Source organism: Bos indicus x Bos taurus, chromosome 23, assembly GCF_003369695.1.
Source record: "Bos indicus x Bos taurus breed Angus x Brahman F1 hybrid chromosome 23, Bos_hybrid_MaternalHap_v2.0, whole genome shotgun sequence".
NCBI classification, from domain to species: Eukaryota; Metazoa; Chordata; class Mammalia; order Artiodactyla; family Bovidae; genus Bos; species Bos indicus x Bos taurus.
In genome coordinates, this window is record NC_040098.1 from 11725196 (window position 1) to 11738804 (window position 13609).

The 13609-nt window shown below is 53.1% G+C and overlaps 1 protein-coding gene across 4 annotated transcripts in view; it reads right to left on the minus strand.

Annotated features, from left to right (window-relative positions):
• CPNE5 (copine 5) overlaps positions 1 to 13609 on the minus strand; it is a 102266-nt gene that overhangs the window by 20780 nt on the left and 67877 nt on the right. For all 4 annotated transcript variants that reach the window (XM_027524537.1, XM_027524538.1, XM_027524539.1 and 1 more), the window contains 2 exons: positions 12854 to 12958; positions 3563 to 3604 (listed from right to left, as the gene is read on the minus strand). In XM_027524537.1, coding sequence (XP_027380338.1) covers positions 3563 to 3604; positions 12854 to 12958 — 147 coding nt within the window. Of the gene's footprint in view, positions 1 to 3562; positions 3605 to 12853; positions 12959 to 13609 lie in introns of those variants that run through there.

The following is a 13609-nucleotide window of genomic DNA, read 5'->3' on the forward strand; positions in this document are numbered from 1 at the left end:
AGGGCGCTGCTGAGAACATGGACTTGAGGCCAGGCTGTTCACACCCATCCCACCCCATCTCACGTCCCTACGCCTGGCTCCAGCTCTGCCCAGCACCTCTGCTCCAGGGGTCTGTGCCAGCAGAGATGGTGGGGCCCTGGGAAGAGCCGAGTGTCACCCATGGGGCCAGAAACCCAGCTGTAACCCAGCAAAGAGCAGGGTCTTGGAGAATGGGACCTACTTCTCATACGCTGGACTGGAAGAAACAAGCTGGAATCAAGATTGCTGGGAGAAATATCAATAACCTCAGATATGCAGATGACACCACCCTTATGGCAGAAAGTGAAGAGGAACCCAAAAGCCTCTTGAGGAAAGTGAAAGTGGAGAGTGAAAAGTTTGGCTTAAAGCTCAACATTCAGAAAACGAAGATCATGGCATCCAGTCCCATCACTTCATGGGAAATAGATGGGGAAACAGTGGAAACAGTGTCAGACTTTGTTTTTCTGGGCTCCAAAATCACTGCAGATGGTGACTGCAGCCATGAAATTAAAAGACGCTTACTCCTTGGAAGGAAAGTTATGACCAACCTAGATAGCATATTCAAAAGCAGAGACATTACTTTGCCAACAAAGGTTCGTCTAGTCAAGGCTATGGTTTTTCCTGTGGTCATGTATGGATGTGAGAGTTGGACTGTGAAGAAGGCTGAGCGCCGAAGAATTGATGCTTTTGAACTGTGGTGTTGGAGAAGACTCTTGAGAGTCCCTTGGACTGCAAGGAGATCCAACCAGTCCATTGTGAAGGAGATCAGCCCTGGGATTTCTTTGGAAGGAATGATGCTAAAGCTGAAACTCCAGTACTTTGGCCACCTCATGCAAAGAGTTGACTCATTGGAAAAGATTCTGATGCTGGGAGGGATTGAGGGCAGGAGGAGAAGGGGACGATAGAGGATGAGATGGCTGGATGGCATCACTGACTCGATGGACGTGAGTCTGAGTGAACTCCGGGAGTTGGTGATGGACAGGGAGGCCTGGCATGCTGCGATTCATGGAGTCGCAAAGAGTCGGACATGACTGAGAGACTGATCTGATCTGATCTCATACTTGGATTCTTACTTGAACCAACGAGCAGTAGAGGGTGTTCTGGGGACAACTGGGGATTTTTGAATATGAAATGAATATTAGATCATATTCAAGAATTATTGTTCAATGTGTTTGGTGCTATAATAACATGTGGAGTTAGGTAGAAAAATGCCCTTATTTTTTAGACATTCCCAATGAGATATTTAGAGGTAAAAATGCCATGATGTCTGTAACTTAAACTACATCAGCAAAACACAGATAGAGCCACTGTGGCCACGAGGAACACGTGTCTGAGTCAGGTGACAGGCTTAAAGTGTTCATTAAAGTCTTCTCTTGACTTTTCTGTGCACTTGACATTTTTCCAATAACATGTTTTGAAAAGACATTTAGCACTAGGTCAGTCCAGGCAGCTTGAAGTGTTTTCTGCAGTGTTCATATCTTCTGCATCTCTGCTCCACAAGCGTGTGTTGATGCTAAGTGCAGCAGAACCTTGTACAAAGCAGAACTCCCGTCCCTTCTGTGGGTGGCTGCCTTTCACCGTCACTGTCCCATAGCGGGCGGTGGTGAACATGCTGGCCGGAAGCACCTGCTGGAGCGTGAGACCTCGAGTCCACACTGTGTTTGTCTACATGTTTACAGTGTTCAGCCTTCAGATTATGAGCTCCTTCATGGTGGGGCCCAGTGGCATCTGGTGGCCACCTCCAGTTGTTGTTCAGTCTCTCGATCGTGTTTGACTCTTTGCAACCCCATGGACTGCAGCACGCCAGGTCTCCCTGTGCTTCACTACCTCCTGGAATCTCCTCAAGCTCACGTCCATTGAGTCGGTGATGCCAACCAACCATCTCATCCTCCTCCTCTCATCCCTTCTCCTCCTGCCCTCAATCTGTCCCCAAATCAGGGTCTTTTCAATGACTTGGCTCTTTGCATCAGGTCGCCAAAGTACTAGAGCTTCAGCATCAGTCATTCCAGTGAATATTCAGGGCGGATTTCCTTTAGGATGGACTGGTTTGATTTCCTTGCAGTCCAAGGGACTCTCAGGAGTCTTCTCCAGCACCACAGTTTGAAAGCATTAATTTTTCAGCACTCAGCCTTCTTTATGGTCCAACTCTCACATCCGTACATGACTTCTGGAAAAACCATAGCTTTGACTATATGGACCTTTGTCAGCAGAGTGATATCTCTGCTCTTGAGTACACTGTCTAGGTTTGTCAAAGCTTTTCTTCCAAGGAGCAAGTGTCTTTTAATTTCATGGCTGCAGTCACCATCTGCAGTGATTTTGGAGCCCAAGAAAAATGAAGTCTGTCACTGTTTCCATTTTTTCCCATCTGTTTGCCATGAAGTGATGGGACTGGATGCCATGATCTTAGTTTTCTGAGTGCTGAATTTTAAGCCAGCTTTTTCAAGCCACTTCCAGCTTCCCTGGCAAAGGTGAAGCGTGGGGAACCCCGGGGTAAGATGATGAGGTGAGTGCTGGGTGGAAGCCTGAGGCTCACTTGCCTGTGATGTGGTTAAAGTGGAGAGAGGAGGGGCCAGGGTGAGTTGGCAGAGGTAGTGTTGGTTCTGGAGCTTCTCTATCGGAAGATGCTGGAAAGGTGAGCTCCTTGGAAGAAGCTGGGGCCCGATTTAGAGCTGAGTGTGCACAGCTCTCCACGGCATCCCCTGTCCACGTCCCAGACTTAGGAGGTACCAGTGGAGACTGCAGGGCTTAAAGCCCCTCTACGACACCCCCTGTAGCACCACAGGATGCAGGGCTCACAAAAGTCAGGAGGGATGGCATACTTGGATCTGGTTCAACTGGCAAGAGCAGGTGAGGGTTCTGCTAAAGTTGCGAGAGGCCTATTCTGGTCCTGTCTATGGATTTCCAGCAATACCGGCTCCTTGGGGGCACTTAGATGCACAGAAGAGGAAGACCCTGGCCGCCACCCGCAGTGCTGGGCTCAGCCCTCCTCGGGCTCTGCCTCACGGCTCCTGGGCCCATTCGTCTGCGTCGAAGCTCACCTCCCCCAAATCCTGCCCCCTCCAGCCCTGCTCCCTGCAAACAGCTCCTCTGAGAAGTCAAGGGCCTCCCTGCTGGATTTCAGGAAGTTTCTGAGGGACAGCTCGTCTTTAGCACTTAGATCACCCCACAATGCTTAGCCTCACACAGAGAACGTGATCACCAACGCTCAGGAAGTCACTAACATCTGCCTGTACCTTAGAACACACACATTTCAGAAAATCCTAAATTCTCCCAAGTGTGGGGGAGACTTTGGACACTGGGCTGGCCGCTAGACAACTATTTGAGGAAAAGAGGCCTCTTACTCCCCTTGCGCCAAGTTCCTGCAGGACACTGGCCTTCTGGTGCCTCAGCGGAGCTGGGCAGGGACGAGGAAAACCCAGGCCCCTCACCCCAGAGCTGCCATGCGTGGAAGGCCTGGGCATAGCTCTCTCCTCAAGAGCAAGACCCGCCCTCCCCCCGGGGGTGGCCCCCTCCCTGCTCACCTGCTGTCCTTCGGCCAGCTTACCTGCCATCTCGATCCCAGTCGTACACCTCCACCTTGATGGTCCTGGAAGGCAAAGGGCCCGTGGTGGGATGGACTTGACCCAGCACCTGCGTGGCCTGAGCACAGGGCCCTTCTCCTGCTCTCGGGCCACAAGGGGATACAGGAACACCCAGGGCCCGTGGTGGAGACAAAGGACCAATTCTGCAGCCTCAGGTCTCAGGGACCCAGGCAGCCCCAAAACTGCATAGAGACTTCCCTGAATTTCAGGCCAGATGTAGAGAAGCAACCTCAGACTCTAGTTCACTCCGCCTTCTCCTTGGCCACCCCAAAGGGAGCATAGGTCTCAGCATGAAGCCATATTCTGAGTCTATCGGGGTGGGACTGTCGTAGGGGAAATGTGGTGTTCCCTAGATCCAAGGCCTAAGCAGGGTGGGCTCTCCTGGGGCAGAGTCACAAGACTGTGTGGTGGGACCCCGGGGTCCAAGGAGTCTGAGTGGTGGGGAGCCCCCCGACCCCACCCGTCAGGGGTGGGCTCAGGGGCCGTGACTTGGGGATGGCCCTCGGATTTTTTCCATGCCAGACTGGCTCCCGAGTGAGGGCGTAATTATCTTCACATTTTAGCCTGGCTGCTTTAATTAGTTTGTTTTGACTCCTGAGCTCCGTGCTGGGCTTTGGGAGCCCATTTTATTTTTAGCCCGTTTCCATGGCAGCAGGCTAGCAGACCAGAGGCGGAGGAGGGTGGTGGAGGGCTGCAGGTTAACCCTTGGTGCCAGCCGTCCTCCAGGGATGCACAGGGACGGGGCAGACGCCTGGGTCCCTCTGCAGGGTCAGGGTCTGGGAAGGTGGGAGAGGCATGGGGGACGCCGAGGTCTCCAGCCTTCAGTTCTAAATGGGGCAGGCAGAGGCGGCTGCCTGGGCCGGTGTTCTATGAATATCTCATTATCCCGCCCGTGACCGCAGACCAGCTCCTCGGGGCTACATGGACCCGGCCTTGGGGTCCTGGAGCTCCCAGAAGGAGGCGCTGTCTGCCTTCAGATGAGCCTCCATGGGGCCTGGGGGTGGGTGTGGATTCTCCCAAATTGGCATAGAAACTGTTCTGGAAATGGAGGGATGCCCCAGAGGTTGGGCAGCAACTGGATTTTTTGTTACCAAAACGTGAAATGGGGCAGGCACAGAAGCCCACCAAGTAGAGAAATCCTTTGAATTCCTGTGAAGAAACAAAACACTACGTCTCTCTGAGGTGAATTATTATGGGAAGGAAAAAAAACACCTAGGCCTCTGAAGGTGGGCTGGTGGTCTGGAAGGAGTGGCAAGTGGCTGGGGTGTGGACTGGGATGCTGGGCCCTGAGCAGTGGGACCTGGAGACGTCATTTAACCTCACTAAGCCACGAAATCATTTTAAAGGAGGCATAGTGAGGGGCCCTGGGGCTTCTCGGGTGGCTCAGTGGTAAAGAATCCACCTGCCAAGCAGGAGATGCATGTTCGATTCCTGGGTGAGGAAGATCCCCTGGAGAAGGAAATGGCAACCCACTCCAGTATTCTTGCCTGGGAAATCCCATGGATGGAGGAGCCTGGCGGGCTACAGTCCATGGGGTTGCAAGAGTCAGACAGGACTTAGCGACTCAATGACAACAACAATTAAGGGCCATACAGCACAGCTGTGGAGAGAGGTTGGTAAAGGCGCCTGGCGTGCATTGGGTCTCTATAAAAATGCCTCCTTCTCTCCACTTTAGCATTCAGGCCACACTTGGGATAGTTTTTCACATGCAGTTTACTTAAATGAAGGACACCTGAGCCTGCCCCCCGCCCAGGTCCAGTTCTTGGCAGTTCTGGGCCCAGGAATCTAGGTTGAAAGCCTCCACAGACGCTGCTGCTATGCATCTTCTGGAGACATGACCTCCAGCCACTGGTTTTCAGTTGGGGAAACTGAGCCCTAAGGGCACCCAGTGACTTGTCCAGGGTCACACAACTGGTGAGGATCTGAGCCAGGACCCTGTTCCCCAGTGTCTCCCAGTCCTTCCCCAGAGCCTCCCCCTCCAGCTCTGCAGGGGACCTTCAGGGACCCCATCAAGAAGTCCCTCCCCTTGGATCACCAACACTAGTCCCTCAGGTGACCAGATCAGGGACAGCTCCATGCTCAGAGGCTGTGGAAGGACCCCACTCATAGCCACAGCCTTGGAGATCCAAAAAAAAAAAATCACTGGGGAGGTTTTTTAAAAATCCCACCACCAGAAGGCAAGTTTGATTGGTATGGAAAGGACTCAGGCACGGGTAGTTTTTACAAGTCCCCTGGCTGATTCTAATGTGCTGCCAGAGCCTCTAACCTCTCTAGATGAAATGACCGTTTTTCAAACTTGGTTACACATCGGATCCCATAGGGGAGCTTTAGCAATCCTGATGGTTGAGGCCTCACCCCAGAGATTCAGAATCAGTTGGCCTGGGGGGTGCAGCCTGTGCAGGGAATTGTTAAAAGCTCCTCAGGGGATGGGACGTTGCAGCTGAGGTTGAGACCACTGAGGGTGGGATTCCTGAGCAACCAAGAATCCAGGGATGGCTGCGAGCGGTGGTGGGGGTGGCGGTGGCGGTGTCACAGGAGCTTGGATGCTGCAACCTCCAGAACAGGGGAAGAAGGAAGTGCCCAGAGATGGGGGAGGCAGTAGCAGAAGCCAGACACAGCTTTGACCACTTACTAACAGCTCTGTCACCACCCAGCCCTGGCTGGGCAGCCCCAGGTCACCCCGTGTGCCACTCCTGGGCTGCACGTCGTGGCTCCCAATCCCTGAGCACAGGCCCAGCCAGGGCTCATGTCGGGTTGTGACTTCTGGGGTCAGCGCCCAGGAGAAGGGGCTCCTGGGTGTGGGACAATGAAATGACCTCACACAACGAACATCTTATTTGGCATAAAAAGGCTCAGAACACAGAGCACCTCGTCTGGGAGGCAGTGAGGCAGAAAAGGGACACAGTGGTCTCTGGGGCAGGCAGCCCTGGGTGGCAATCCCAGCTCTTCCAGGAGCTTAGCTGCGTGGCCCTGGGCAGCTGGCTTCACCCTCAGAGACTGCTGTGTGCTTGCTGAGTTGCTTCAGTTGTGTCTGACTCTGTGTGACCCGCTAGATCCTGTGTGACCCAGGCTGTGTGACTAGCCTGCCAGGCTCCTCTGTCCATGGGATTCTCCAGGCAAGAATACTGGAGTGGTTCACCACGCCCTCCTCCAGGGGATCTTCCTGACCCAGGGATAGAACCCATGACTCCTGTATCTCCTGTGTTGCAGCCAGATTCTTTACCACTGAGCCACTGGGGAAGCCCGGGAGACTACTCCTCTGTGAAATGGGATAATCACACCCACTTTACAATTGCTATCAGAAGGCAACTACATTGTTCACACAGTTGGCACCGGACACATGTTTGTTCCATCTAAAACATTCAAGCCTTTTTTCTAAACTCCCGTCTCCCAAACAATTCCCATTCAGCATATAAATGTCAGCTCCACAAGGCCATGGATTTTTGTTCATTTTGTACACTGCTGTATCTTCAACCTCCAGAACAGTGCCTGGCATCTATTAGGTAATATGTGTGCATACGTGCTAAGTTGCTTCAGGCGTGTCCGACTCTTTGGGACCCTGTGGTCTGTAGCCTGCCAGTTTCCTCTGTCCACAGGATTCTCCAGGCAAGAATACTGGAGTGGGATGCCGTGCCCTCCTCCAGGGGATCTTCCTGACCCAAGGATCAAACCCATGTCTCCTGTGGTTCCCAAATTGTAGGTGGATTCTTTACTGCTGAGCCACCAGGGAAGCCCATTAGGTAATATACATATTATTAAATACCTGTTGACTGACTAAGATGTTCTAAAACTTTGTGAAGTGGGCCAGAGTAACAAGACCCTCCTTCTACAAAATCCCAAAGGGAGAGACTTCCCTGGTGGTTCAGTGGCTAAGACTCTGTGCTCAAATGCAGAAGCCTGGGTTCAATCCCTGGTCAGGGAACTAGATCCCACAGGCTGCAACGAAAGATCCAGCCTGCTGCAATGAAGATAGAAGATCCCGTGAGCCACAACTAAAACCAGTGCACCCAGATAAATAAATATTAAAAAATAAAAATTCCAAAGGGAGTGGCTTTCCCCAGAGCTGGTCAGTAGTGACACCGGGCGCAGGGCTGGGAGCTGGTGTCCCACGCATCTCTGAATGTGTGGGGCAGGGATGACAGAGCGGGGTGTGTGTGAGCCTCAGCAGGCCCACAGGATGGGGGATGCTGGCAGAGACACCCGGCTTCCCTCCCAGCACACCAAGCACCTCTGTCTGTAGCCTCCTCCGAGCCGAGCTGTGGGTCTGTTCCTAATGAACCTCTGCCTCTCCCAGGCAAGAGAAGGTATGCTTCCCTGACGCTTACAAGTTCCCAGGGCAGACAGGCCCTGCGGGGTTCACCCTAAAGTAACTGAGTCAGCCCATTACTCTGAGATGCTCTGGAGAAGAAGAGAAGCATCGAGCCTCACGGGCCCAGGCAGGCAGGAGACGTGATGGCAGGGGCACTGGGCAAGCCCGGCTGTACAGCGTTGCTTTGCCTCCTCTGCCTGGGTGCAGGGGGTACCTGTGTGAGCTGGGATAAGACACTCCTAACTGAGGCCCTCGTGCTGTGCCTAGCCCCTCCCAGGGCTCAGTGTGCAGTGGGGCTTAAAGGAGAAGCAACCTGTTCAGTCCAGGCCAGAGTTTCTCTGGCTCCTGGGAATCCTCTCATCTCTCCAGGTGAAAACTCAGCACCCTGATCACTCTTTTAGAAGCTACTCATTCACCATGAGGGTGTGAGTGAGAGCAGCCCAGCCTAGAGGAATTTAGTTGAACAGAGACAAATCCTCAAGTCACAGAATATTCAAGGACAGAGCAGGGGGACTGCAGAAGGCAAGAGAAGAGCCTTCATCCCCCTATTGGAAGGCTAGATTCATTCTGATCTGGATGTGATTTCCTCTGATTCCAGTTCTGCTCAGCTGGGTTGCTTGGGTTTGGCCTTATGTGGACTGGAAATACAGTACAGTTAGAGGGACCCCAAACTAGGGGAATCCCAAATCACAGGGCCAGACCAGAGGTGACTTCTGGGGAAGAGAAACGCACCTTCTCCTTGCCCAGGAAAGTTACAGAACCTGTGATCCTCCATTACCCCATCTGTGAAATGGGCACCTCACTAGTACCACCTTCTAGGGTTATTGTGAAATTTAAATTCATAAAATAAGATACTGTATTTCAACCAATTAGGACACAATTTGGCCCGTGTCCTAAAGACTCAGTAAATCTTAAAAAGATTAACTGGCTTCCACCCCCATCATTCCAAGAAAACTACCCTTTCTCACCACACCCCTTGTTCTCACCCCCTGGCCCTCTTTTTCACAACAGCAGTTGATACTTCTGTTTGAACCCTCTTCTTGTCTTTCCCCTCTGGCTATGGCTGCCCGGTTCTGGACCCCTCTTTTCTCTCTGACATCCCCTCTTTTCCTCCTGTTCCTGACCTGTGCCTTTCCCCTGGGGCCTTGGGCACCTCTGCCAGCCCTTTCCTGGGGACCCCAGATCCTGTTCTCCTCTCTCCTAAGTAGAACCCCACTGTCCCTGTCTCATAGCCACATACCCTGGCTCCCTGGCACACTTCCCATTTCCATCAGTGGTACCTTCCCTCATCCTCCAAGCTCCAAACCCTGATAACCTCTTTGTCTCTTTCACTCCCTCATCCAGGTAGATGTCAGACCTTTGGAGTCTTCCTTTGACCTCCAGACGCAAAGCAGACCTGCCCCAGCCTGCGGGCAAAGCTTTCTGAGAGCTGTTCTCCAATCCCACCACACCCACCCCATGTCCTGACCATTTGTCAGCAGAGCACTGGAGTTTAAGAACACAGATTCTAGGGTCAGCTTGCCGGGGTCCAGCTTCTGGAACGACTGCTGACTGGCAGTAAGACCACTGACTCGCAATAAGACCCTGGGTGAGTCACTTAACCTCTCTGGGCCTCGTCTCTTTACCAATGAGATGCGGGTATTTGTACCTTTTTTCAGAAGAGGTTACTAGTTGTTGGAAGGATTAAATTAGTTCACATACATGAATTACCTCGAAAGTGTTATAGGAGCCTTTGCTGTTATGATTATGACCCGTCTGTCTCCCACCCTGGCCTGGGAGCAACCTCAGAAGGAGGCTTGGGTCTGATAGCTCATTGTGTCCATAGCACCCAAGACGGTGCCCGGTATCTGGCTGGCTTAGAAGACAGGCCTCCTGGATTAAAGCCAATGTGCCCTGTGAGGCTGTAAGAGGTGCCCTGGAAGGCGTGGAAAGGGGCCTTGCTTTCCTGAACAAGGCCCACCCTCTCTCGCCCAGTGGGGCCTCCTAAATTCTAGCAGCTCCTGAGTGGCTGTTGGGCATGTAGGTGACCTTAGGGCTCACCAGGCCAGGATGACACATGTGACCGCTCAATTCACACCACAGTCAGTCACATCACAGTCAACCTGTTCCTGGCTTTGGAGGAGGGCCCCAGCTGCCTGTGGCCATCTCGGGGGGAAGCCAGTCCAGGACTCAGCATGGGCTGGGGATATGGGAGCCCACCTGGACGTTCCTCGTGACCTGCACCTCCTCACCAGCCCTCAACTCCTCTGATGGCTGAACAGTGAGCCCAGGCCTCTAAGCCAGGCTGCCCTCCTGGCTGACCCTGACAAGGCTGGATTCTGAGGCTCCTCGGAGGCCTACCCTGGGATGCAGGAGTGTGGGGGGTCAGCTGGATGCCCCTGAGACTTGAGCTGCCACATCCTTCCATCCCCCATCTTGAACGTCCCCCTCCTTTTCTCTCTATCCCATCCATTTTTCCTACAGCCCTGGTCCCCAGGAACTGACGCCTCCTCAACCTTCCAATCTCCCCTGAGCCTCCTTTAGACACTATCGCTTCAACCCCGCCAATTCCCCACCACCCTAGAAAGCCCAGGACTTGGCCAGACACAGGAGTTTGTTAGACTGAAATGCCTCTTTTTGTTTCCAGCCTCATTTTGCACAGCTATTTAGCTATCTAAAATACATGTGTGCAGGGACTTCCCAGGCGGCCCAGGGGTTAAGACTCCATGATTCCACTGCAGAGGGAGCAGGTTCGATCCCTGGTCAGGGAACTAAGATCCCACATGTCAGGCGGGGCGGCCAAAATAATACTACTAAAATAAAATACATGTGTGCACATGTGTGCTCCTTGTGGTCAGGCTATAATCCCCCTGAAAATGGACATGTGGCTGCCGTTGCTCTTTAGTCACTAAGTCATGCCCAACTCTTTTGCAATCCCATGGACAGTAGCCCGCCAGGCTCCTCTGTCCATGGGAATTCCCAGGCAAGAATACTGGAGTGTGTTGCCATTTCCTTCTCGGGGAATCTCCCTGACCAAGGGATCAAACCTGCCTCTTCTGCTTGGCGGGTGGATTCTTTACCACTGAGCCACCTGGGAAGCCCGGAAATGCAGCTACATTCCCTTGAATGCCACACAGCTGCCCAGCACACAGTAGGTGCCCATGACCACCTGCAGAATAAATTGTGGTGGTTTTGTCCCAGCCGAGAGGCAGGAAAAAGAAGCTGCTTCACCTCTTGGATCAGCAGCCTTAGAGAGAGGGAGACAGGGGTGCCTGGAGGCCAACCATCTGCTCACTCCTGTCCCCTCACCCACCGCACACACCCCGTCAGTAGCCACTGGGAACAAAACACTTGGGAACCCACGCCAATGCCACCAGCTGGGGTGCCCTGAGGCGTCTGTTCTGACAGCCGCCGAGTGTCCCTGTCGGAATGGCCAACAGAGACCCAGCTCCCTCAGGGACACCTGGGCAGCCCTGACCAGGAAGCCCCTACCAGCTCGCCCACCAGCTCTAGCAATCACCAGGAAACCAGGCTGGGTTCTTGTGACTAAACACGGACCAATTCTGTGTTACAGCTCCGTCCCACAAACCCCTTTCCCCTACCCGCCGCACTTACCACAATTTGTAATTATACGTTTCTTTGTGTGATTATTGGATTAATGTCTGCCTCCCCCACTAGCATGTAAACTCCCAGAGGCTGGGTGAAGGGTGAAGACTGTGTGTTCTACTTCCTGCTGACTCCCCAGCATCTGACGCAGTGCCTGTCACATGGCAGGGAGTCAACAAACATTTGTGGATGAAACACTGAATGGTGTTTTATGCATTGTTGCTGTTAGTCGCCAAGTCGTGTCTGACTATTTTGCAACCCCATGGACTGTAGCTCACCAGGCTCCCCTGTTCACGAGAATTCCCTGGCAAGAATACTGGAGTGGGTTGCCATTTCTTTTTCCAGGGTATCTTCCCAACCCAGGGATCAAATCTGTGTCTCCTGCATTGGCAGGTGGACTCTTTACCGCTGAGCCACCAGGGAAGCGTTTTATCCAAGAAAGAAAGAAAGGTAACACTAAGTCGTGTCCGACTCTTGCGATCCCACGAACTCTAGCCTGCCAGGTTCCTCTGTCCATGGGATTCTCCAGGCAAGAATACTGGAGGGGGTTGCCATTTTCTTCTCCAGGGGAGCTTCCCGACCCAGGAATTGAACCCAGGTCTCCAAACCAGAGCCTTATTATATAGGTTGTATCATGTGAGCGTCAAAGCAGCCCTACAAGGTAGGTGGATGTTTAAATATCCAGTTTACAGATAAGGAAACTGAGGCTCAGACAGGCCAGAGTCGGCCCAGGTTGACAGTGCCTTTTCATCACAGAGCCAGGGTTAGAAAATATGTATCTGGTATCCACACTCAGCAATCTGCACTCAGTGAGGATGTGTATTATGAGTAGGCTTTGAAGGATCAAAAAAAACTCCACGAGCTCTTTGCACTGCATCCTTCAGCCCCACTTATGGCAACTTGTCTGGCAGAGCATATCCTAGGATCCTGACTCCCCAGAGACCCTCAGCCAGGAAATGGGGCAGGTGGGGACCAGGCCACCTCTGCCTGCAATTAGATCTGCCCTCTGGGGCACAGTGAAAAGACCAGCCACTGAGCTCCAGGCCTGGTGCCCCAACACCCTGGCTTCCCAGAAATCCCTGGTACCTTCCAGCCCCACCCCTCACCCCCAGCCTGGGAGGGCTTCCACCAATGGGAACTCAGATTGGGAGGAAAGAGGTGGGGCGTGGGGAGGGAAGGGCTGTGAAGAGATGAAAAGCAGACACTGCCCAGGGAGGCAGAGAGACTCCCAGGCCCGCCCTGAGCAGGGCCGCCAGCACACAGCTCCAGGAGGTCTCCTCCTACCGATGGGCTGGCCCTCATCCACACGACCGTGCGTCCCACACCTGGGCTTGGGGAGAGGGACAGTTTCTCATCTCACCGATCATAGTCCCCGTTGCAGAGGGCTCTCACGGGAATGGAGAAAGTTTGCCAGACTGGGTTTAGGGTGTTCTTCACGACTTCCGTCTTGTGGCAGATGGTGAACCTGGCAGAGGAGAGAATGAGGGCTGTCAGTCCTGACACCAGAGGGGCTGGCGGGCCCATCTCGGCAGGTGCCACTCAGTAGAGAGAACGGCTCTGTGAGGTGATGAGCTGCCCGTCACTAGCAGCATCCAAGCTGAAGTTAGACAGCCATCTCTTGAAAATGCTGCAGAGAGGATTCCTGCACCAGGCAGGACTGTCAGGAGATGTGGTTCTGGCCCCTGATGCTCTCTGGGGGACCTTGAATAAGCCTGTCCCCCTCTGGACCTCTGTTTCCTCACCTGTGATCCCAGGGACTTGGCCACTATCAGACTTTCTTTATCCGAGACCCATGGAAGGATCTGGGGGCGCTGCTTCAGGAATCTGTGAACCCTTGAAATCATCGATGGAACTGGGTGTCTGAGTTTCACGTGCTTGCTGTCCGCTGCCTGGACCACTCTCACCCAGATTCCCATGATCCTGGCTCACCTGATCTCTTCCTTCAGGTCTTTGCTCAAATGTCATGTCTGTGACATGAGTACCTGCCCAGAGCACCATTATCTAAAATTTACAGCCCCCTGGTCCCCTGATTTTGACAGCTCCTAGTCCCTTTCAGTCTGCTATTTTCATCCCATCTGTCACTATTGGACATTTGGTCTTTCTCATTTCTTTTACA